Source organism: Tyto alba, unplaced genomic scaffold (assembly GCF_018691265.1).
Source record: "Tyto alba isolate M040663 unplaced genomic scaffold, T.alba_DEE_v4.0 Super-Scaffold_27, whole genome shotgun sequence".
Taxonomy (NCBI): Eukaryota; Metazoa; Chordata; class Aves; order Strigiformes; family Tytonidae; genus Tyto; species Tyto alba.
Window position 1 is genome coordinate 2518657 of NW_024881301.1, and position 26830 is coordinate 2545486.

The window sequence follows — 26830 nt, forward strand, 5'->3', positions numbered from 1 at the left end:
CTGTCTTAAATTTAGGTTTGCCTACAGAGAAAACTCTGACCCCATGCTGTCACAGTTAGGTATCTAGGCTAGCTGGCATCTCCTTTCTTGACCCCAAAATTGGGTTTACAGTATCTTAAAGATTTTTACATATATCTGCTAGACCTCAGAATTGCCCATTTGCAATGTTATACCGTTAAGAAATCTGAGGTTGTCTCCCAAAATCTTTGTTCCAGGCCACTAGTTGTTTCTTACCAGTTCAGAATGGTTACAGAAAAGGTTTATCGATTCAGATAGCAATTATTTCCATGCAGGTTAAAACAAAACAAAATAAGTATGTTTAAGACAAAAGGGACATTCTTCCTCACAGAAACTAGTAGTCCTTGGCTGGAAAAAGAATAAACTTGCATTTTATTACTCTCCCTCAAAATAGGGAGAGGGAAAGAGGAGATGGAGGAGAGGGAAAGGATCAATCCAGATAATATTTGCTGATGTTTATATTCTGAAACAAAGGGAAATAAAAATACGAGAAGATGTATTACATGACTAACATAGAAAGTATCTTGCTACATAGCGGAATTACTGGAGCCACATCCCAGCTGTAAGAGACATGGATAAAAACACAGAGATTATTTCCAATGAGGTTACTAGCATTTCACTGTTAGGGAAATAGGGGAAGCTAAGAAGGAAGAAAAACTAAAAACATTGTTTGAAGATACTATATTTTGACCAGACTGAGGGAAGGCTGTCAAAAGAAGAAAGTTGTATACCCTTATAATAATTGATTCCATGAATACCCCCTTACAGATTCTGACCATGTTTGTTTTTATATGAGGCAAAAACCAATTTGCTGCTCATATTGCCCTAGATTGAAGTTGCTTCTATAAAAACAAATATGACACAATGAAAAACTGCTAAAAGATTCACTGAGCTACGGAATGTCCTTCCTGCTCACCCTGGCTCACTTTTCACTTCGAAACGTAAAAGGAATGTCACGCATTTCTAAACTATGTCTGGGAGCGCAGCCTCAAGTATCATGAATAAAAACACTCAAGTTCTTCACTATACCAATAAAAATGCTACGTGACTTTTATGCAAGCACAAGCTCAGATGTTTCTAAATACAGACGGTATCCATCACATGAAGGAAGAACATTAATTACTGCATTTGACATCTTTCTTGGGAACTGCACCCCTCCTCGCTGAGCAGAACAAACTCTCTGGAATACCAGAAGTTGCCAAGACTCCCTGTTTCTCTGTCCTCAACGCAATGTGTATTCTCTATGGAAAGAGGAAAACAGGAAAAGGAAAAATTCATAAAGGAACCATCCGCTCTGCATGGTACACCAATTGTTTTCTCAGCCCAGTTTTTATCACCTAAGCTTACTGCAACCCTACCTCCAGGCAATTATATACTGACTTAAATATTGACAGCACAGTTTTTCACCTGTATACAATACATGTTTGTAAAAAGCTGCTACTTCAAGTTGGCCATTTGCAGCTTCTATTCAGAAGAGCAAGCTGTAACAGTGTGCTAAAAGATACCCAAACCTGTCTGGGTCTGAGTGAGCTGTTGCTCTGGCCTGCTTATGCTTCCCGGCTCTGACATGACCCTGTAGAGGAACAAGGTAAAAGTCCACACAAGCCTGCTTACTTCTGCTGGGAGGAAACCTCAGCATCTGAGCTGGATGCTGAGGAGATCAAGAGTCTGCAGTTATTGTGGCGTGTTCACTTAATTCTATCTAGCTGATATCTCTATTATGTCACCTTACCAAAATTAAGTGTGAAAGAACCAGAAATTCTTTATTTACATTAACAGGGTAAAGGACCACCATCTTACATTCCTTAGCTAACTTATACAAGTTTCTTCTAGGTGTCTATGTCATGGTAAGCTCTGAACTTGTTCCTCTATAAAAAGTTACAGTGTTTAAGACTGGTTTCCCCATTTATCATTCTAAATATCTGTTTGCTGTACCATCAAGTATGTGGTACTGCAGAAATTTTCAAAGATTTCCAGGGTAGCCATGGGAATGAAAATTTACCTCTTTTCAAGTTAATACATACCAACTACAAGGGAACAATGTTAGTATTTTAACACAGTTCTGGAGACTCCAGAAGAGAAAGGATGCAGGAGGACAAGGTCCAGAACTTTGTCAGCTGCAATGATGGCTACGCAGTCACCATCACCAGACTGACCAATACGCAGGTATTTAAAAGCTGAACATCCACTTTTTTTTTTTTTTTTTTCTTCTTAGTCTCAAAAAAAGCAGCTTATTGTCTGAGTTTTATCTGTTTACAACTGTGCATCTGTGTATATGTATGACAATAGGAATTCTCAGAGCAAGCCAAACTGAGAAAGATGGATTGGTCTGATGTCTGGTCATCCGTGGGTGTGTCCACAGCAGTTCTGCAGTTCAGATCAGTGGTGTGCTTTTGAGGCAAATCTCTCAACCTTTCCCTGTGCTTTGGTTTGGATTGTGGAACATCCTTCTGAGCTCACAAAATGGGTTCTTTTTGGATGAAACTAAACCTGAGGATGTGTTCAAACTGCTAAAAGGCATTCAGTCCACCATGACCAGCCTACAGCCTGTCTTGAGTAAAACCCCTCAATGCATATAGCAGGAACAAATCTCCCATACCAACTTTTACTCCACAGAGCTGCTCCTACCACATCACACTACTCGCTAGTACAGACATGTCTGTGTAAAAACCATGTTCCTATTCCTTGGCAAGTTTGTCTTCTATACACACGACCCCACCTGCATCCTTTGATAGCTTCATTATTTCGGAAGGACGTATTACTGTGGAAGGCCAGGAAGGCAGAAAAGGAGACAAATTTTCCCAGCTGTATAGCAACACAGATGTTTTGAAATGGATTCTGGAATCAATGGCACAAGAAGGAAATCACCGAACTATGATGTTCACAGCACCCAGCAGCGCTAGGCACATGGATAATCAAATTTTGGTATGCATCAAAGCTCCGTACTCCACAAGTCTCTCAATGTGAATATGTGTTCCTAATAAAGTCCTTTCGAGCCTACAACCAGCAATGTTGGCACAAGTCTTCTTGACGGCTGCAGATGTATTCATTTGTCACAACAGACATATGGGAATCCTGAAGTAGACTAACACACTGCTACCTTGGAAGAGGCAAACCTTGATTTAGTTTAAGTTTTAAATGATAGTTTGTGACCCAGCTTCTAATTTTGATTACACCGTGGAGTCATGATGGTAATCAAAATAAAATAAAGCAAGAAGATTCAAAGAGAAGACCTAAAACCAGAAGAACTGAAAAGACAGCTTAAGAGGCTTAGCAGGAGTTGAGATGAGGCTGAGAAAGCTGGAGATCCTCATGAAATAATGGTAAACTATTTTTAACTTAACCACCTGTTCATTCTTTCTACCCTCAGTCTCTCTAGATTATTTACTGGTTCAAACAAAATGTAACAGATTTCTATTCACTGCTTGAAACTGCTTGTAAATATCAGTCTACATTCTTGAAATTTATCATTCGTATATCCAGACACACACACACACACACACACACACATGTCTACTGTACATATTCTTTAAAATTTCTCACAAAGGATTCATCTACTCTTTACTAAAACAATTGGATTGGCTTAATTGCGCTACTTAGAATACTCAAATTATGACTACTAATTTTTAAAATGTCTTATTTTTTTACCACTGTAATCTCATATTTACATAGAAATCAATGTATGACCCACCCTACCCAGCAAACAGTAAAGTAATATGCAGTGCAGTTCTTGAACTGAGTTGTTCCACAGAGACTACTATGGATGAACAGAGCAAGAGACAATTAATGATAATGCTATCACATAAGTGATGATAATGATAAAGGACATGACTACCCAAGGTTTACAATTAATCTGCCTTTCTTACTCTTTTTGGGCACCCACTGTAATCACAAAGAAATAGGTTCACCCTAAGTGAACGTACAAGATGGGTGTAGGAAATTCCTCAAGATCTAAAGTAAAAAGTTTTTAATGAAATGACACAGTAACAAAAAGTAGTATGACAACTGAAGCATACACATGAATCAGTGAGATTTCACACAGCTACCAAGACTGTAGCGCAACTAGCAGCAAAACATATCAAATAGTGGAGAGATCAAAAATCTATGCAAGAACAGGTACAACAAGGAGACAAAGATATCTGAGAAGGCACAGGCTTACACTGCCACAAGCAGAAAGCCCTTTGCAGGGTATGTCTGTATTAGAGACAGGAATCAGACTGTGAAGTATATGATATTACTAGAAAGGACTCCTGGATTCTGCTAAGGCAGATTCAGTTACAAAAAGCTGACTGTAAAATGAGTAGATGTTCTTACTATACTGATACATGTTGTACCAACATGTTTCCTGGAAAGCTGGACAACACCCGTGCATAACTTTTTTTTAAAAAAAGTTTGGGGACAGAAGCTTTGCAAAAAGGTACGTTCTGTGCCTCATCAAAACTAGAAAAAGGGTCAACCAGCAGCAGACTGTACAAGGGGTTATCTGGAGTCAGGCAATCCAGTCAAGGCATGTCCACCCAGGTCAGATGACACATCTATCTAAAGGGGGCACAAGCAAGGCTGACAGGTGGCTAGAAATAATGTAAGGCCTATAGTATTTGTCCCAGTACAGTGGTGGGTGCCAAGACACAACCAAAGATGTTTATGCAACTCTTAAAAGAGATTATGCAGCTCCTATAAAATCTTGGAGGGAACGGGCAGGTAGGGGTGGGAGAAAACCTTTCTCTTGGAAATGGGTAACTGGCAAGGTTAGTCATTAGTAAAAGCAGATTTGATTGGGAAACTTTGTGATACATGTGCAGCCTGTAATTATTTCTGCCTGCAAATATTAGCAGCTCACATGCAAGGACTGCATTTCCATTAAAATGACTAAGACTGGGACTTTTTCACAGTAGTGAGCTAATAAATGAGCTCACTGCACATCATGGAAACAGCCTTGTCCTATGCTCTTGTACTTCCTGCACAGAAGAATTCTTTTTGTCTTTGTTGTTGTCAGATGAGGACCCTGCTGGATACATAACATCACTCAGTCCCGGGGCAAAAACTGAGGAGATCAGTTAAACATGATCCACCTACAAGAGGGAAATGTGGGGTGCTCTAAGAGGTGTGGGTTTCTTTTTTTCTTTTTTTTTTTTTTTTTTTTGGTGTATGTGTGAAAAATGTGCTGGTTTATGCTACAGGTTGAAAAATTATTAGTATTGTGGTTAGAAGTAGTCTGCAGACCATGCATTATTACACAGTCCACTAGTAAGATGTAAAAAAGGGCTCCAAACAGCCCTATATGCAGAGGTACAGAGCTGTCCATGAAGAACAGCTGATACCAGATTTTATAAATTAGAAACAAGTGTAAAGGAGTATTTACAAATTTGTATTCCATTTATGATAATCTGTGGAACAGTGCATGCAATGGAGATCATCCCAAATTACTCCATGTTTGTTCAACAGAAAAACAGTATGCACACACAAGAATAAGTTAAAAAAAATGTACTGAATGTAAAAGAAAAAAAAAAAAACTTCGCCCCTACAATCTAATCACCAAAATTATATTTTGAGAGGTGGTACAGCTTGAAATGATTCCTCCCTCACTCTAGTTTCTGGCCAATATCAGAAGAAAACAGTATAGGGCATTTTATGTTCAGAAAGAAATAAAATGCTCAGCCAATTACTTGTGAAGTGACTGCTAAAAACAAGGGAGGACAAAACCCAAGCACCAAGCTTTTACAAAGATCTCATAATAGCAGCAATCAAATACCTGGCTACATTTCAGCTCCAACAACTGGAGCTGCAATCCCACCTCAGCAGAAGTGAGAAATAATTGCAAGTAGGTGCCAACTGAGTTTCGGTCTCAAATACTTCAGTATCTCGTACCCTGAAGGACATTTTGAACTGCAGTGGTGGTGAAAGCCATCCTGCATGAACTCCTTAAGGCTCCTTTACAACAACCCATTTACTGGGGAAACAGAGAAGTGTCTGTATTTTAGCAAAACAACCTGTTTTCCAAGTTCTAAAAATAGAAAAGAAAAAAAAATATTAAAGTATCTGTCATTTTGAAACCACTCACAAGCATTTCATCCTAAGCAACACAGCCTCCCCCCCTTGCTAAAAATAAAACAGTACATTACAGCAACATTTTTTGCTGGCTTCAGCCAAGGACTTGAAAACCTCCCCTCAGCCCAGACAGGCGGTAAGCTGTGAGTCAGCACTTCTCAGCATTTCTGGAAATTCCTCAGCAGAGCATCCACCCTGTATCAGGAAGCTGCCTGTACACTTCAGCTCGTACCAGGAAACAGGCGGGTGGTCATGGGCCTCACCTGAGCTGGGGACACAGCTCCCGAAAACTTCACCGAAACTACCAAACGCTTCCCGCTCCGCCAGCTTCCCTCACCCCCCCACCCCAGAATACACTGCCCGGGGAAAAACTTCAGCTAACTCTTCGGTCAGCAGACAAATACAATTTCATGCAGTGCTGATGAATAAGAGCATGTCAGATTAATTTAAAAAAAAAAAAAAATCATGTCAGATGAGGACACTGGCAAGTCTCTATGGCGCAATTTAAATCATATGGGCTCTCCCAGTCTGAATCCAGAGGTAGCTCTGCTCCATCAGCCCCAAGCAGGATCTGTCATCTGCCTGAAGATGTCTGAATTCTTGAAAACCAGAGCCATGCCCCACCAGGTAAAGAGGGGGCTCTCCAAGTGGGGTACAGAGAAAGCGACTGCTTTCCCCTTTCAAGACAATGAAGAATCCCTGGGTTTAGGGTATCGCCATGCCTGTGAGTTGAAGACAGACATGACCGCAGCTCCCACTCTCCCTCCAGCAGCCCTTGCTTTACACAGAAAATATTACAACCCATATACAATGGAACCTCACGATGGGAGAAAGATGCATGCCTGCCTGGGGGACACCCCAAATCTGCCTGCGTCTGTACAGGCTATGGTGGAGTCAGATATCTCACCCTCACCGAGGCACAAACCAGAAGTCCCCGTAGAAACTCTTGGTGCTCGATAGTCCCAAATGTGTACAACTGCCACGGTGGAGACACTGAGATACAACATGCACTTGGGTCTGTCTTTAGATAGTTATTTCACTTCACAGGTATTGCCTGTGGTGAACACAGTTCCTACATTACCCACCTGAGACTGACCATCTACTCTTGTTTTGCTTTAAACACACACTTTCACAGGGACATTACAGAGAGAGAGTTAAGGGAATAGGAAGTACTTTGTGAACAAGAGTAATTGCATGTTCTGACCTCTCCAGTTTACATCACATGCATTATCCAACAACCACAAATCAAGAAGGAAACCGAATTTAAAGACATTAATTTTCAGCACAAAACCTATGTTAAAACTAACAGAAGAACAAGACAAATGTTGACTGTTTTCTTGTTTGTTTCTTGCTTTCATACATGTGGCTATTCTCCCAGAAAAATCTTGTCTTTTTTTTTTTTTTTTTTAATTAACATTTGTATAAAGGAAGCTGCCTAAAGTCGGGTACAAAGAAAAATATGTTTTTCTCAACTGTTTTTAAATACAGAGCAATGAGATTAAAGTAAGGCAGATAGCCAAATACCTCAGCCATCACAGTCATTAATAAACGCAGTTAACATTCGTGCAGCTTTCGAATGCAGAACATCTGGTTCCAATTCCCAATCTGGCTTTTAATAAAAGTGCCTCCCCCACAATACTTTTATTATAAAGTGTTCTTTTCCTCCTCGTGCGCTCTTTCCCCTCCCCAATCCCCCCCCCCCCTTTTTTTTTTTTTTTCATTTTAGCTTTTTTTTTTTTTTTTTTCTTTTTGGAAGCGGCTGTTCCTTCCTTCTTGCTGGAAGCCACCTGACCACTGCCAGGAAGAGGAATGCAAAACATTCCCAGGAGCAGCTCCTGACGTCAGAGCAGCAGCATTCCTCCTCCTCCTCCTCCTCCTCCTCCTCCCCGCCACGGCCCACGGCCACGGCCGCCACGGCCCACGGCCACCGCCCAGAAAGCCCAGGCCTGGGCCCAGCGCCGGGGGCCTGCCGGCCGCGGCCCTCCCCGCCGTTAAAGTTAGAGGCGGCAGCAGCAGCCACCGGGGTTTTGGTCCTTGCAAAAAAAAAAAAAACGGCGTTTATTTAAGAGATTGCATATCGTTCGCGGTGTTTACTTGCTTTCCCCACAAACACAGAGCTTAAATAAACCTAGGAAGGGGCGATGGTGCGCCAGCCAGGCGCCCTTACGTGGGCTCCAGAGCCGTTCCACGTACCCCCCTTCTTCTTGCCCTTAAATAGCAGTGTCTGCTTTGGATAAACTTCAGGTCTCTGGTAGGTTTAAATCAGTTTTGACACTGACTTTTATGATCCTTTCATTTTACTTCTCATTTCTTCACATGAAGGCACGCTGCAGAAGGGTGCCAAGGAAAACGGGGACGCGCTGTTGCAGGGTGGTTTGTTTTTTCACTTTTAAGACATTCCTGGGAGCTCATGACGTGATAAGGTTACCTGGGCAGGCAGCCTTCATCAAACACGGCTCTGAAACATGGTGCTTCTCTGTTTCTTTCTCTTTTCATACAATATCTACCTTCTAATTCATAACAAAATGATACAGATAGGGTGGGATTTCAACTCTGCACAGCTCTTTAATTTCATTTATCAGAACACATTAACAATGAATGGCATTATTTTACTGCTACTCTTAAACTAACTGTTAGCTAAAATTACACAAGAGAGATTCTTGATGGAGTTACAGTCAGTGAGTTTACTTCTTTAATGTGTTTAGTCCAGTTAGTCTGATATTTTAGGGGAATAAATTTTAAAAATCCTATAAAATGTCCTTCTTGGGAAAAAAAAAAATCTGCATATTTTAATAAAGAGCTGTATCAAAGACAGTGAAGAGTAAAAAGAAACAGTAGATCCATGGTAGATCCATGACAAAGCTGAAGAAGAGTTCCCTGATTCTATCACACCAAGGGAGCAGGAAGGTAGGTTAAAGAATATGAAAAAGAGATAGTATGGAAAAACCTCAATTTCTAGAGGATGTGACAAGTTCTTCAAGAAACATTTTTCCATTTCATGCGTCTCTAATTGTATAGCAAAAATTTCAAAATACATAGTCTCATCACTCCAAAACCAACAAAATCCTAATGTGTGGATGTTATTTTAATCATTATTTTCCAGGGAATACAAATGAAGCCAAAACTCATCCTGAATAGCTAAGGAGTATGACTGGTGGTAGCAAAGTGTTCACATATATCACTGTCCCCCCCAATGTTTACATAATAAATATAAACTTCTCAGTGTTGACTGACCACAGTGAAAAAATAAAGATCTGGAAACACTAAGCAAGACAGTTGCATAATTTTCAATATTAATCGTAATTAATCATCTATGTGCTGTTAGGGTTATTCTATCTGTTCAGCTCTAGTCTTGTGCATCAAGATCCAGATGGCTTCAAAACCTGCAGGTGGTCTGTCAGTCCCAGCACCCCAGCTTCTCACTCCATACGTGGCAATTTAAAAAATAAAAAAATGTTTGGGTTTTCTCCTAATGTAGGGACTTGTTATTAAAAGGTCAAACAACTGTCTAGCCTCTGACCAACCTCATGCATTCTACAACTTTTTGAAGGAAACCTGCTCTTTGAAGAACCACATGGAAAGTAAAGTAAACACATTGCTTCCCTGGTTGGAAGCCTGCAACTTTTGGTTACACCAGCTGGCCACATCTGACCAGCTAGAAAACCCCAAGCCACCTTTTTTTCCCTTCTTCTCCAGAGGTCACTAATACTCAAGTGATGTATCATATAAACAAACTGGTATTGTTGGAAAACGTAGTAACAAGAAGACTCATTAATCTTATTTTATAAACTTTAATGGGGACCTGGAAAAGCACTAGACAGCTGCCTGCAGCCACTGTAGCCAGCGGCTACTGAAAAAAACCCAGCTGATCTGTGCTTTTATCTATACATATATAAATTTAACTGAAGTTCACTGATGTCAACAGACAGTCATCAGTATACATATGACTATTAAGAATAGTATATATTTTTTCATGTTTTGCAACAAAATGAGAGAGAAGGAAAGTGCAAGAAGTTTCTATCACTGAAAAACAGAAATAGGAGGAAATATAAGAAAAATATTCTATTACCTAAATAAAATAAAAGTTGTGTCTCAGTAGAACTGGTTGATTTTCTAAGCTAAAAGGCAAAGAAGGTGAAATATGTCCTCACTACCTTCTGAAATGAAGCACAAGCTAAGATGGCCTGCAGCCATTGAAGAATAGTATACACTATTTGGTTCTTGACATTTTTCTCCATTTTCTATGCAGTGATAGGTACACATAGGGTTTTTTCAGCTGTATATTAGGGATGTAAAAGTTCTCCCTTTTTTCTTCAGTAATGTGGGGTTTTTTAAAATAAACTTCATTTTATCAAAATGTAAATACATGCAAATCATACTAGATCCCTTCTGAAAGGCAGACTTCAGAATTTCCAAAAGATGAACATTTTTAAATGTTTGACACTTTAATCCCTTGTATTGAAGTCTGGATGGGGACTGGAACAGGCAGAGCATTCACAAGTGATAAGAACCAGGGTGTGTTCTCAGACTTCCCCTAAGCTTCATTCTCCTCTCCTCTCTTTTAGCTGCTTATTCATTCTATTATTCTTTTATCACCAAGAGTAATGTTGGGATGCCAAAAGCATGAATGAAGTCAGAGTGAGAACTTCCTTCTATGCATGGCAAACAGAAGTAAGCTCCAGGTGTGTTTCAGGACGCTGCCTCAAGAAACTGTGACTGACGAGCCTTGTACCAAGCACCCACTGCCATTTGCTCATGGCCAACTTTCTCCTGGCAAAACCTGGCAAGTGATTCGATTTCCATCCATTGATTTTCACAGATGAAATGGACACTAGAGTGGAAATACAGCCTCAGAAGACTACAGACACTTTAATAAAAAGATTATTTTCCACCAAAAGGGTAACACAGTAATATATACTTGCTACCAATTGGCAGAACCACAGCAGCTTACTTGACTTCTAGAGGAAGAAGCATCTTTCTTTTCTTAAACTTACAGAAAAGGGATTAATTAGTGAGTAACAAGGTTTAGAAAACAATGGGTGCAGAGAAAAAGAGATCAGAAAATTGAGTAATACCCAGAGATCAATAGGAAAATTATGTTGACTTTCTTATCCTGATTACTTTTCTATACCTTTCTTGCTTACACTGACATTTGAGCAGATAAAAATTTTTCTCCAAGAGTAAAATTTCAATTAATGACAGTGTGCCCTCTAACACCCAAAATACTTTTAAACTGTAAAGGATCAGAAACAGGGGAAAAAAACCCCTTAATTTCTCAGGTTCGCTTTTACATCTGGTAACTGAGACAGCCCAGACACCAGCTGTTAATGATGCTCAGCCCTGTTTACCCAGGGCTAAGAGCAGAGCCCCCTGAGAACTAAACTCCCCCTGAGGTTTTGGAAGGCCATACTGGGGGAAAGTGGCAATTTCTTCAAAGCTCCTCACCTTCACAACCTCTGTTTTAAAGTTTGTCCATACTTTTTTGAATTACGCGGCCCCTCCTCTTCCATCTGGTTTTTCTTTTCATGCATCTCTGTTTTCTGCTGCTGGTTGGATGCGGCAGTGGAAGTGCTGAACAGGAGCGGGTCCAGCCCCGTTGCTGACTCAGATCTGAGAGCCTGTGCTCATCAGATTTCACCGCTGCATTCCAGATTTTGGTACCCCAAAAAATTCAGATACTTATCTAAACCAAACTTCCTGAGGGTGAATTATCCCTAGCACTAAGACACTTCGAGGGCCTACACATGCTTGAGCAAGAGCTCATCAGTGTGCAGGAGACAGCATGCCAACTGCGCTTAAAGCAAAACCTACCTACAGAACTTCAACTCAGTTGACTGGGTAATTTACTGAGTTAATTGCCTTGGTATTCATATTTACATTCAAAAAAAGGATACGCAGATCTGAGGTCAAATCATTACGCTGTTCCATTAAAAACGTTAGTTTAGGCAAACGGACTTCAGAAAACTTTTGTAATGTAAAATGGAACCATCTGTACATAAATTTTTGGAGTTATTTTGATGTTAGGTTTATTGATATAATTATGTCATTACTAAGCTGTTTACTGTTTCAGGCTCCTAATAGCTATGAGGGCTTGTTAACAATGCTCTGAAATCACAGGGAAGTCTCCTCTTTCCCTTTGGTTTGGAAAGAGAAAACAAAAATTCTAAATGTGCTTATTTCCATGTTTTATATTTGCACATAGTATCTACTTCCTTTAATGTGAAAATTTTATGATCACAAAGCTTTTGCCTCAGTTTGCTTAGCTTTACTGCTTGGGCAGCCATATTATTATCACAACAGTATGACACTGCATTACTTAGCAGTGTTGAAAGAAATAAAAGTCTCAAGATGAAGTATTTCTTCATATTCACTTTATTCTTAAAGCAATAAGAATACTGATGCTGCATTTACTACAAAAAAATAAATAATTACAAAAATTCTGGTGGCAATAACCACCATATCTTAAATTGTTTCCTCTTTGGAGTTGGAGATGATTGGCTTCCTAGTTTCAGTTTTGAAAAGTCTCCCACACAACTCAGCAAAACAGATTTCTCAAAAGCTTTCACTGACTTGTCATTTGATTTGGGGAGAGAGAAAATAACAGATTCCGCCAGACAAACTCCTCAAAACCTCAAGTGGCTTCTGAAAGCCCATCTTTATAATAGTAAGAAGCCATTTTCCAGGGTTCCAGTAGACAACTACTGGACTACTTGCACAATAGAGTGAAGAGCAGTGGTAGGCAAGGTATCCATACAGCAATGGATTTTGCTACCCAGCAAACAATCTTTGTTTAACAGAGACCAAAGCAGTACCAGAAGCCTTTAGTGTATATTTAATGCAGTGAGTAGCATCCTCAAGAAATACACTTGTCAGGAAGGAGAAACAAACACACAACTTTACAGATTGATGATTGAAACTCCTAGAAATTGTATGGCATTAGACAACTAAACTCTGCCTTCCTTCCTTATGAAAAACAAGTAACTATATAAGAAGTCCAACAAAAATTGTAATCTGTGTTTCAAATAAAGTTAAGTAGGAGGGTGGGGAATTATAAGGTTATGTCATCCTACTTGCTCTCTGCTTACCGTAAAGTACATCAATAATTGTATTTTTTGCCCCATTTGACCTCCTAAATGGATGAAATCTATTACATCTTGTCAGAGGCTTGGTAAGGAACACAGAGTGAGAGGTGAACCCAGTAATTAAATATAACGAAAGCTCCCTTGAAAACTTAAAATCAGTGATGGATTTACCACAGCAGAATCAAGAGACAATAGTCAAGAGGAAAAGAATGGGATAACATACACCAAGAACTTGTGTACTTTCCCTCCAGGGTGGAGAATTAGCATTAGACAGAATAAAATGTCAAAAATCACAAGACACTTAAGTCTTGGAGAGGATCATATAAAGTCGTTAAAAAGATTCAAGGAGTTAGTTGAAATATGAAAAGAAGAAAAAACCACCCCCACCAAACCCACAAACAGGTCTGTTAGGCTTTCAAGAGGTTAAAAGCCTGTCATAGCCAGGAGGTAGCTCTTAACAAAACTTGTGGCATGCAGGGAAGTTCTCAGTTTCTCCCCTGGCAAGCTCACTTCAAAGCAAAGTTTGCAAACATCTTGGGGGAGGGGGCAGAAAATTACAGTGGGTTTCAGAAACATTACAAGTGTTTTGCAGAAATGAAACTTCAGTTAAGGAGATCAGTTTCGCTCTCCGGGTAGAGGATGGTTCATCAGTCGGTACTAAGGTCAATGACAACCAGTGCAGAGAAGTCTTTAAGAGTGTTAAACTAAATGGGACACGGCCTCCTTCAGCGTTATGGAGGAGAAAGCTGTGAAAACAGCACGGTGATTGTCTCATGCACAACCCCACGTTCAGAACAGATAACGTACCGAGTTATTAAAAGCTGTGCAAAGGTAACGGCGCACAAACTTAAAACAAATCCCCCCCCTTTGCAGACTTTTACTTCAGGGACATGCCACTGACTCCAGAAAAAGCGCTGGCCAAGGAAGTGCTGAGGCTACCTGGGAGAAATCAGTCATCCGAGACCAGTTTTACCTGGGCTTCTGCTGACAACATTGCCACCTTCTGCAGCCGGCGGGAAGGGCAGGGCCGTGGGCGCTGCTGGCGGGGGCCACCCTGCCCGGCCCGGTACCTGCCACCCAGGGCCTGGGCCAGCCCTCCTCTGCCCCGGGAACGACTCTAGAAAAGCTCTTTGTTAAAGCCTTTTCCCACCACTGCGCTGTGTAAAACGATTCCTCTTGGCAGGGATTTCTCAAAGAGAAATACGTTTCTCTTTATATAACGTTCACGACGCTACCTGAAACGCTCCCACGCTGCGAGGTTCGGCCCCGGCCCGTGCCCAGCTGCATGCCTCTTCAGTTGGGTCATCGCTGCCAGAGCAAGACCACACTGTAAATCATATTGCTTAACAACCCTAACTTAAAATATTTTATTTTCAGAGCAGATGATTTAATTGATTCGGTGTACAGCACAGTCCCAAGGACAACTGGTCTGGTACAACTGAGGGACAACGAGAGCAGCACACAGAAGGGAGAGTACAATAAAGGGAAAGCATTCTTCACCACGTAGTAAAATAAAGATAGTATTGAATGCATCGCCAATGTGACTGCTCGTGTTACTTCCAAAATAGCTTAGGAAGCTGAGGAAAGCCAAAGCAGAAGGTAAGGGGAGGAGAGTACTGCTCTCCCAATGCCCAGGCTCGAGGACCTCTCATTCCTGACTCTAGCCCTAACGCATTCAATTACGATCGTGCCCAGTTTCAGTCAAGAGCGATAATAAACCATGTGTGCTGCTCTGGGTTCTACGTTTTCATCATGTAGGATTTACACATGTCAGTGTAAGCATTTTATGTAAGTTTTAACATCTGATGAGGTTATAGAGTAAGGCTGGATTTTGTCTTGCTAGCTTGCAGGATTTTCCTCAGAATCATCCACAATACATGTATAGTTAATAAAGCTGTAGCATTACGATAGCAGTTAAATAAACAAACAACAACTAATTTAATATATTAACTAATAAATAATACTAATAAATAATAAATAAATATATTAACTAATAAATTTAGTACACAGTCTGGATAGAAAATGGCTCTACCTAGACAGAGACAAAATATATCAACACAACTGATAATCTGGGATAGGAAATTACTTTTCAAGAAAAGCTTTAAAAAAAAAATCATCACCGCAACCAAGTAATACCTATATTCATTTAGAAAATGGATGTTGAGAGTTTAATCTAAATAGACATAGAGTGGCTTTACATGGAAGATTACACGTTTCCAAATCTCAGACCTCTTCCATGAAGGCAATCTTCAATGTGCAGGGCTTGCCTAAGAACAAGGTTCGTGATCACAGGTAAGGATCCTGACCAATTAACAACTGGAAGACACTGGAAGAAAATACTTTTATATGTACGCTAATCTAAAATATAAATAGATACAAAAGTTGTTCTCCCACCCCCCCCTCGAAAAGGTGTCATTTATATTTAGGTTGTGGAAATAATTTCCCCCCCTTGTTTTCTCCTTTAAGCTGAGCTGGTGCTAAGAGCAATTTTGGGGTAACCAGTAAACCTGATGAGATTTCATTCCTGCCTGAGCAGCAGTCCTCAAAAATCAGGAAATTACAGCCATTTCTCAAGTGACCAGCAACCAAAGGCAATTCTCAAGGCTTAGGCAGACTGTTCTAGAAGTTGATAATGTGGTATGTTCATGTTTGCTTTTAAAATGGGTTTGGTTGCGAGCAGAGCTAGCAGATGGCTCCCTGCTATACAACAAGATTGGAAACTGAACCCCTGGAGACAAATATCTCCCAGCAAAATTAAACAATCACTTCATGCACAACTTCTCAAACCACAAGCCATGAGTGTCAGCCAAAGGAGGCTGCAAAAAGATAAAGAAAATAGTGGGCAGCTTATTCATTTTTGTGTGAGAGACGGAAGGTAAGAAACATTTAGTAAGATAATAAAGAAATACCTAGTCTAGATAAAAAGTTTTCACATAATTTGAAGAACAACTATTATGTACCTATACTGTAAATCTAGGCTCCTTTAAGCTGACAAACCCTGTAAATTCCAGCAACAGCCCATATCAATAAATGTATCTCTTCCTCAATCTATACATTCACAATGTATAAAATACTACTAGCCCTATTAAAGTAATATTTATGAGAAGCTCAGGGAACCAGAGGATAAGCAGTACTTGCTAAGGCAGAGATGCAATGTACAAGTCTCACACAGTTGCAGTGCCCATGTTTCTCAAAAATGAACCTTAATTCGGAGGAGTGATTTGTTTCTGGGAAACACAAAAGGCAGTCATGCTGTGCCATGGTGGGAAGACAAATGAAAACACAATCAATGCGATTTATGGTTTTATACTGAACCTAAAGTGTTCTCAACTTCAGTGTCTTCAGTGTGTTGTAGCACGCAGCATTCTAGCAGATATTCTGCCAGTTTTTTTCAGAGCAGTTATGATCTACAATGCCTGTCCCAACAATACTTTGGAGATGGCAAAAGGTGGTCTTTCTTCACAGCCTCAGTTTGAATTACAAGGTATTAGCTGAAGGTGCTGACAGACTTGGGTTTGCATTAACAGATGGGATGCGAACAGCAGCAGGAGCTTCGACGTGAACATGCAGTCCTCTCTGACGCCAGCCAAGGACCATGGAGACTGACTATGGGCAGTGATTCCCAGGAAAGCTATGCAAAGCCCATCATCATGACAACAAACGTGCGCCACTTATAAAAAAAATAAAAATCCAAGACTTAAGAAAGGGGGAGAGAAAGAACCATCAAAACCAGAAACATCTACAGAAATGTTCACTAGGCTTCTTAACTTTTATCAAGGAGACAACAGATATAATTCCAGGAGTTTAAAGAGGTTAAAGAGAGTTAAAAAAAAAGAAAAACTAAAACAAAAGAAAAAAAACAAAACAACCCACACACATTAAAAAAACCCCTTCCCACATACTGCCAAGTATGATTTTTTTGGAGCCACACCAGTGATTTGGCTTTCAAAACACACAGTGAATCCCTCAAAGGTAAAACTAATGGTCGTACACCACTTCTAATGTCATGGATACTGTTCTGATACTTCTGCTGAGAGAAACTTGGTCTGACAGAAGGCCGTACTGGGATAGTAACAAGAGAAATACTTTTTCAAGATAGCTCAGGAAGCTGTCAAAGAAGCCTGCCACTCAGGGAGAAGTAATACATTGCAATCTGCGTGGTTAATGTTGACTCAGAGGACTGGTAGGAAGAGAAGCTTCATCAAACACACAAAAGGCTGCACTGAATGTTTCACAGCTGAACTGCTTTATATACCAAAGTACATTCTTGCTGCCAAAAATACATAAAACCACGGGCATTTTTTCCATGAGGTTTTACTGAAAGGAAAGCAATCTGCCTGGTAGAAGTAACAGCAAAATTTGTTCTCCCCCTTCCCCCTGTGCCCCCACCCCTCAGGATAGCTGAGATGTTTTAAATACTGCATTTTGGGTAGCAACATTCCACATTTTTCAAGTATTTGAAAGCAACATTCCCCTTTTGAAATACTTGAGGGGGTTTATTATTATTTCTGCTAGGAGTCCAGTAATTAACTTTTGCTTACTTACATTTAAATATGGCATTCAGGAGGAGGAGTCTGAGAAAGCATACCTTCACACTGAGGGGACTCACCAGACATGACAATTTGGTGAACTCACACTTTGTTCATCTCTTTGCCCATACAAAATTGCATAAGGACACAAGCATGCTTAGCGTGAAAATCCACTGTGGTATAAAATATCCAGCATATTCAAAGCCCGACATAACTGTATACAGAACTGCATGTAAAAATCATACTGTAACTACACACCTACCATTACAGTAGTAAAGCACACCTGCTAAAGAGAGTGGCACTTGACTTTAGAATTGTTTCTCCATGATGAGCTATGGAAATACATTGTATTTCACAAAGTGAAAGTGCTGAACAGCAATCCAACAAGAAGAAATCATCGTTTTTCAAAATGTAAATTTTTTTTTTTAAAATATAGTTGATTACCGATAATCTTAAACATTTAAACAAACCATTCACCCAGTCAAAAGTTGCTCTTTAGTGGTTAAACTACTGCGGGAATTTTGGCACACAGTCTTTTTACAAATTAAGTATTGTTTTACACGTCCCAAATGTGTTAGTCATAAACATTAGCAGAGGAATACAAATCACAACTTTTTAATAACCCTGAAGTAATTCTGAACTTGTTCATCTGAACTTATTTAGCTTGTTTTTCCTTCATGACTGGATAAAGCAGACTGCAGGATTTTGTGCAGTGCCAGGTCTTGGCTCCATCAGTTGCTCATTAAACAAGATCTGGAATTTAGCATTGGATTGAATGCACATGGGAACTCATGTGAAGCTGCTCGTATATCATTGATAGCTCCGTTGCTAACACAGAGTTTATCCAAGACTGTACATTTTTCGTTGACTTGAACAAAGCTGTTCACCATCCTCTGTTTTTGACGTCAGTGGACAACTACCCACTAACAGTATCTGTCACTACAAAATGCTTGGAATTTCCTCATTTATAAAAGCTGGAAAGTTTCAAGTACAGACCTTCCATTAAAAAAAAAAAAAAAAAAGCACACATTATTAGATTTTCAGGATGAGAATATTTTGTGATTATTAGGATAGGTCATTTTCATTCTCACTGAATATTTTTTCCACTAACTTAATAATTCAAATGTAAACAGCATCACTGAACGTAAGGATTGGATGTTGAAAACCATAATTTTCTTCTTCTGTACCTAAAACCCACGGGCTCAAATATGTGCTAATTCCTCAACGTGTAAGCACCATGGTGGAGTGATTAAGATTTTTCCCATTAACCGGACACTACAATCATTCCAGTAGGATCAGTGTTGGACAGTATCTAGTATTTAACAAAAACGTAGAAAACCACCACACGCCTCCCCCGCCAGCATAAACCAGGCTATTCACCTTCACTGCCTCTTTTCAACATTTCCTTGATTCTTACAAGTGAAATGGCCCACATTGAAGAATTCATCCTGGTGGAGGCTCCCTCCGGAGCACAGAATTACCTCCTGAGACCCCCACGCCACCCCACGCTCCTTCCAGGCGAGCTCTGCGCAGGCTGCCTGGGTCGCTCGCCCTGGCGCGAGCCAGGGGCGTAACGACCGCCTGCGGGCACCCAGTTCAGACACCCCCCTGGGCAGACACGCGCTCGACACCCCTGCTGGCAGGTACGCAGTTCAGCCTTGATCGAAAAAACCAAGCTGCTGCTTCGCAAACACACCACTCGCTTCTGACCCAGGCGATTTGGCCGAAAGCAAACAAACGTATCAACAAAATCCAGCACTTCATTGGTACAATACAGTGGAAAGTCCCCTTTTTCAGCATGTCAAGATACCATTGGCTATCAGCCCAGAGACAGACAGTCATGTTTAAAAATCCAGTTTTAATCTTCTACAGAACTCTGGATTTATTACCTCGAGGCTCCCATCTTCCCCAAATGTGTTTCCATTCTTTTATCCAAGGAAACCCCCTTTCATAGAGAGCAGTTCTTTCATCTTTGTTTTTCAGGGTACTAATATTTTATGTATGACATTCATATAATACCTCTATCTATGCCATAGTTATAAAAATAAACAAGTCTATCTCACTGTGGAAGTGTGATCACGTTACTGTGCTTATTAGACATAGCCCACACCCGGAATACCAGGCAACTGTTGCTTCAAGTGGTTGTGACAAATCACAGAAATGGCATAAATGACTTGCTCTCCCCTCGGAATCAAAGCTTTGTAATTCTGTATTTTTCCAATTATGCCATCTACCTATGAATAAACATAATTATTCATTGATTTGATTACTAAGAAATGATGTTATTTCGATTTTCTACATTCAAGGTGAACAAACACAAATACTACTAATGGTTTAATCTCTTTAGTTCTAGAGACATAAAATAGGATATACCTGAGCAGCTCTACAGATACAACTTTCTCCCTTTACATGAAAGGACGGAAAAAAAAAAAAAAATTTTTTAAAAATAGAAAAACGAGTAAAATTCTAGGGACTGCTCTGTCAAAATGGATAAAGCAACAGAAGTATTGAAGAAATTATATTAAAAGCTTGTTAGAGACAACTTTCAGTTCACAAAAAGTTTATGTATTCCTATTCTCAAAAGACAACTTTTGAAGTGATTGCACTAGGAAAGGTATATCCTAACACTTGCAAGAAGCCTGCATCTGCTTCAGCTTCTTCTGAAAGGAGCTTCAGTTTTCACAACTGCAACTCCAAGCAGATGATATGATCTGATCTTTGGCTCCAAGGCCATTCCCATATGTGCTTTAGAAAGAGTGCCCACACTGGCTTTACAGCTCTGAAGTTTTGTAGAATTTTATCTTCTGAGTGAGCCTCGTCCCTCTTATCAGGGCTCTCCCACTCTGCTATTGTAACATCTTCAAAGAAAGAATGTAAAGGCAGAGCAAACATCTTTCCAATGGGAGGGATCTGACTTCTATATGTGCTTGTGTATATATATTTATAAATGCTTCGATTTCATCAAAGGAAGATGGTGACCATAGATCGGTTTTGTCCAACTGATCAATCAAGCATTCAATGAAGCTGCCTCTCTGTGGAATAAGTAGAGAAACTGAATTTATGCAAGATGTTCCATACATGTCTTAATTTATATTTCTATTTTACTTCTATGGAATGAAAAAATTTTAAAGGATATAGATGCTTTCCTTCTTATATACCAGCAGTAGGTCATTTCTGCTTTTCATTAATATATGAAGCCCAAGATCCTACTTTCACATGATCTTCCTTGTGATAGGGAAGTATTCTGTAACAACGTTCTTAAATGCTTCCCCTGATTGGTAAGAGCAACAGTGACAAAAAGTCTCTATCTTCATCAGATGGTAGGCGAAACCTCTTTAACACCAGTCACACTACTTCCAAACACCCGTGAAATGTTAGCACCCTGTGTTGGTGCTGTTATTGCTCACCAAGGTTATGTAAGACCATGCAACGTAAGACAGTGTATTAAGTAAGACAATGCAAAAATCACAGTAACATAGCTATTTATTGTAAATCCTGTTGTTGAGCCAACAAAACAGCCTACGGCATATCCAGGATAATTCTAAAGTAGACGAATACATAAGTTCCCAGAGCTAGATTGCTTCCTGTACATAAACTTATTCAGAGCTTGCTTGCATGTTTTTACAGCCACTTCTATCACTGGCCCACCTTAAAGGACTTGAGATACAAGGTTTCCTCACTGTACACCACTTGATCTGCAGCAATGTTTTGTATGAGCTCTTCTTGGCAGTAAATAATTCAAACTCTTCTAAACGACTTTCATTGAGGAGAGACTGAATCTAGTGTAATGCAAGTAGAAACGAGAAGTCCACATTAAACACTTTCACCAGGCGCTGGAACACTTTCAAAGCTGAGTAATTATGATTCCCCGTGGTTTCATAGGTTAAGAGAAACTAAAGAACAACTTTGAAGTTGCCTGCTGATGTCACAGAGTTAAGTGCTTTATATACTTACCATACTGAGTTCCTAAAATAAACTCCCTCTTTTAAGCACAGAGAAGTTGCATAGTGAGTAGCAGCTATCTAGCCAAGGATTCCGTCTTCTGCAGCGCATAATGGACTATGTTTACAGGCAATGTAAGAACACAACACAAAGTGGTTCTGCCCCTTTCATATCATCCCAACCCTCTAGTTGTCAGCAGCACGTGAGCCTCCTGAACTAGAGGTTTCATATCAGACCATCATGTTCAGTAGGTATGGATCGGTCTCTGAGCCTGTCCAAATCAAACGTGATTTGTGGTTTATATTGCTATTGCCAACAACTGTATTCATACCAACACACTTCTAGTATTTTACTTCAGAAATACATGAAAAACATTTCAAAGTTGTTAGATTTAACAGCAACAAAAAGCATTCTAATCTGCACCATTTTCTTCAGGTTAATTTATCTTGAGTAGTCAACAGTAGGCCAATCTACAAGCAGGAGGCAGGAGTATCTGAAGGAAACTCTATCCTCAAGCCCTGCTGACAGCACAAAAAAAGTGAATCCTGAAGTCTCGAAAAATAGCAACTCTTACCACTTTCTCTATCAGGTATGGTAAATTATTGTTTAATTGTAAAAATTATAGAAAACAAAAAAACCCTGGGTAAGTTGAAGCCATAAAACCACCACTAGTGGAATTGGAAAGCCTTTGTTCCCATTTTCTCACATCTTTACAGTATCAAGCAGTTTTCACTTTTTGCTGGATATGTGTTTCTGTGAAGTGAATAAAGACTTAGTAATTGATTTAATTACACTCAGTAATAAGCTTTTCCTCTTCCAGGTGTTAAAAACACTTAATGATTCAGATCCCGTTTGTAAAAATTATGAGGTGTTCACTTAAAATCTTAATCCAAGGAATTGCTCAGGTACTGCGAAGACACACAAAGGCAAGCCTACGCAGGCAGGGGCAGGCAGGGCTGAGTTCTTTTGCCTGTTGTGTTCCCAGCTGGCCAGACACAAACCAGCTCCAGCTCAAAACACACAACCATTTTCATGTGATGTGTCCAAGTTAATAGTCCTTATTTAGATATAACACTGCAATAATATTTCTATATAGACTCAGGATGGGAGCAGGCTCCCACCAGATGGCTCAGAGGTCAGGCAGCTGAGCTCCCTCCTCCCCCAGGCACACTGGTCTGAAAATGTCACAATTGGCCTATCAGAGTTGCTTTCCCTACAGCAAGCGTCAATTCTCACATGAAATCCCTTTCATTCAAGACTGTAAATATTTCCTGTGAGACACTAGACCTGAAGAAATCCCCACCCAGTTATAAAGAAATCAGGGCTCAGTCCTGCAAATTCTTACTCTGACACAAAACTCCTCTGAAAATCAGTGGCACCGTTCTCATAAGCAATGTCCAGGTTGGTAACATTCTTCTAACTGGTCTTCTGTCGATATTTTATTTTTTAAACTAATTTGCTTGTACTCTAGTGCTGAAGTATCATGGGATTCTGCATGCAAACAAATATCAACAAATATATCAAGACATATCTAAACACTGCTTCCCAAAGTATTTATGCAAGTCTACTGTGAGAGACATTTCACATACCAAGCTGTGCCCTGAGTTCACAACATGTACAAATAGAGTTACAAAAGCAAAATCTAATTTTACAAAGGCTTCAAAATGATGCATTCAATTTTTGCTCACAAATAGTCACATAAAGAAGCCAGCAGTCTTGTGTGTCTGCATCTTACCTACTCAGCTGCCAGGTCAGAAAGCAAAAAGAAAAGTCAGAACACAATTCTGGTGTGTTATTTTAAAGATACCAGGAAATTCTACTCTCAGGACGTTACTTTCTGGCAGCAGAAGCAGCCCACTTATAAATCACCCTGTCTCATCCCATTCTGCCTTACCATACGAGTATTTCAAAATACAGTACAACAATGTATCGTGTGCTGAGTTTCTCAAGTACATGCAGGTCGTTCAAGGATCGTCTCCCCTTGCATCTACTTCTTTTTTTGTTTCCTTTTGCTTCTGACTGGTGATATCAATAAGATAAGTAAATATATTTATTCCACCACGTCAGGGTTAGATTTAGTTAATTCATTTTTGTACTAGTCACACACTTGAATCGACAGGAAAACATTTTAACACAAACAGTATTTGTTTTTAACGACAGAAGTACAAATTCAATGCAGAGTAACAGAAACCATATTTCAGCATTCAGAGCTCTCAAGTAATAATTTAACAGAATAGAAGCTTGGAAATGTGACAGAGGAAACTTCCATTAAGTGTACAAGTCCAGTTTCCAATTAATGTAAACTAAAAGTGCCAAATAATAATCTAAACCAAAAATGTCCCTCATCCTCCCCCCTCCCCACTTCCAGTAGGTTTAGTTCAACAGTATCCAGCCCAACTTCTTTTGACTTTTTGTTGAGTAAACAGACAACTGACATTAAGATCAGTTCAAAATGATAGAGAATATGACTAGAAATGAGAAATAATGCAGTTTTGCCACTACTGACTAATGTCTTTATAAAGCACCTTGAGATCCACATAAGTAAGGAGAGCAACTCTGACAAAGCAGACATATCCCCTGCCCAAACATTCTGGTTTTATGAAATAACCTTTTGCTTACATGAAAAGCACTTCCTACTAAAATAAAAACCAAAAGCAAATAAAACCTGGTATTTCTGGGTAGACAAACAGCTATGAATTTTTCTCAAGAAATCTCAGTTTACGCACACACATACATATATAGGAATGAGGTTTATATCCAGAACATCTTAGATTTTAAACAAATTAGAAGACTACACTAGTACAGCTACAGATGCTTGTAGTCTGAAGAGGATTTTATCAGTGCAAAGTTACATCTTCCCAGAGAAGACAGGGAACAACCTGAAGTGGTCTGGGACTTACACATACTAAGCATACTGACAGTTAATTGTTCAGGAAAAGAAAAAAGGAGGGAAAAAGAAAAAGCAAAAGCTGACTCATCCTCTACCTGAAAGTTTTGCTGGCACAAAAACGCTTGTGTAGGTTAAGGTCTATACAGAAAGATACAGCAGCATAAATGTGATGCCTCTTGGTTTAAAAACAACAAAAGAAACCTGAAGAGAAAAATGGAACCAAGATGGAAGTTTGTAGGAGAGAGAAACAAGAAAAAAGTAGGGGGAAACAAAAGCAAATGTAAAGCATGAAAAGAATCTTGTCGAAGGAAAAGGTAAACAAGAACAAACAGTACGTTAGGGGTGGGAGGAGAAAAAAAAAAAAGCAGTGACTTATTTCATATCAGACTAGGGCTTAATTAATATTCAGCTGTATTTCCCTTAGCTACTGATGTATTTACAGCTAAACTATCAGTAGTTGTATCTGTAGCCATAATAAACCACAGGTTAAGTATCTTCCCTTAATTTTTTAATCACCTCCAAAAAGAGTTAAACAACAGTTTAGAAGGGAAAGAAATTACAAATTGGGGAACCCAAAAAAGATTTGCAGCTATTAATCAAGATAAAAACCAGATACAGACCTTTGCAAAACAGGAAAAAGTATTTTGCAAAAGGATATGGTCAAACACTAGAGGCAGGACTCTACTACAGCTTACACTCAGGTAATGAATGCCGAAATACATAAGAATAAAAGTATTTCCTCTTTTATAATTTTGGTGGAGAAGAGTAAAAAGAGGAGTTATCTTCAAAGTTTTCTTCAATTTTTATGAAAAGTAGACCTTCCAGCCTACAGCCGCCAACAACCAGCTGCTTTATTAGAAGTCTCATCACTTTATGCTACCCCTTAAAATCAGGAAAGTAATCCAATTCGGAAAAAAAAATCACAAATGTAGACCAAACATTTTTGAGAATTCCAGAACAGGTTGTGCTGAAGATGGATTTGGGGAACTGAAGACAGTGACAGCAGCAGCAATGTGGAACTGCCAAAAAGGTATTTACTGATTCCATAAGAATATCACGAATCACTTATTTCTTATTTTTGTTTTGTTTTGTTTTGTTTTTCCCCCCCATTTTTTAAGCTGCATGCTGTTTTTGCTGAATGCTATACAGTTAATAAAGACTTTTCTACTGAAACATTATACCCATACTCACAGCAACAGATGAGCATTCCTGAACTACTTTGCTACCAGAAAGTATGCACTTTATTGGCCTTATCATTGATAAGACATTGCTCAGGCCGTTCTATCGCTCTAAACATGAAAATATTAAGAGAAAACAAAACTGAAGCCCTGAGCAACACTAGAGGCATTATGATACCCATTTAGTTGTTATCTGAGCTATCTTTAAGGTATCTGCCAAAGCCTCTCCAGCCACCAGAGACAGATGACCACAAGACAGTCCTGCTCCCCCCCTACCCCTCGAGGTCTTTCCCACAACAATGCAGCCAGAATTCTACCAACCCCGCTTTGCTCTGCGGTGCTACAGCAAGCACGGCTGGCTCTCCCTACTCACCATGGAGGGTAGATGTGGATGACATCCCGCGGCCTGCCCTTCAGGTGAGCTGCTGTCTCTCTTGCAAAGAGGACTTTGAGTATTGGTTCTCCCACATGGATGACAGCATCTTTGGAGGAAGGCGTAGCAGGAGACTGTTCCAGCTGCTGGCAGATGGCAACTTGTATCGTACACTCCTCAAACATTTCTAAGATCTTCACAATTAAGACACCAGATTTATCTGGAAAATAAATTAAAATGAAAAGTAAAAATGCAAAGTCTGAATGAGAAGAAAGAAATACTAGAACGCTGAAGATGTGCATCCCTCTGCAGATCTGTTCGAATGAAAAATCTACGTATGAGTAGAATACAATGCCCCATCAAAAGACATGTTAAGGTTTTCTGCTCATTTTTCTTTATAGATACTATTAACTGTGGTGACAAAAGCCTACCTGCACTTCTTCAAACACCAGTGAAATCACAAACTCCTTTCAAGCCCTCTCTCAGCATGTTTGAACTTTTTAATCTTGCAACTCATTCACTATGTTCAGTCTTCTTTTATTAGATACTGCACAAAATGCATTTATTTAAAAATGGAATAATCACACTGTGTTAAAAGTGAATCTGCGTTTGTCCTCCCTGACCTCTCTCAAAGCAACAGCTGTCAGGGACCAAGTTAGAAGAGTACCTGTTAGGTACAAAGCATCTAAAAGCTGACGATTCACATCTAGGGGCAAATGTGGAGAAAGAGGGAGTAAGGTAAATGTACTGACTAAAAATAATCATTGCAA

General features: G+C 39.7%; 1 protein-coding gene across 3 annotated transcripts in view; it reads right to left on the minus strand.

Moving 5' to 3' along the window:
- The window catches only part of SPIDR (scaffold protein involved in DNA repair), a 202912-nt gene that overhangs the window by 98051 nt on the left and 78031 nt on the right, over positions 1 to 26830 (minus strand). For all 3 annotated transcript variants that reach the window (XM_042798123.1, XM_042798122.1, XM_033001085.2), the window contains exon 8: positions 26061 to 26280. In XM_042798123.1, coding sequence (XP_042654057.1) covers positions 26061 to 26280 — 220 coding nt within the window. The remainder of the gene's footprint in view (positions 1 to 26060; positions 26281 to 26830) is intronic.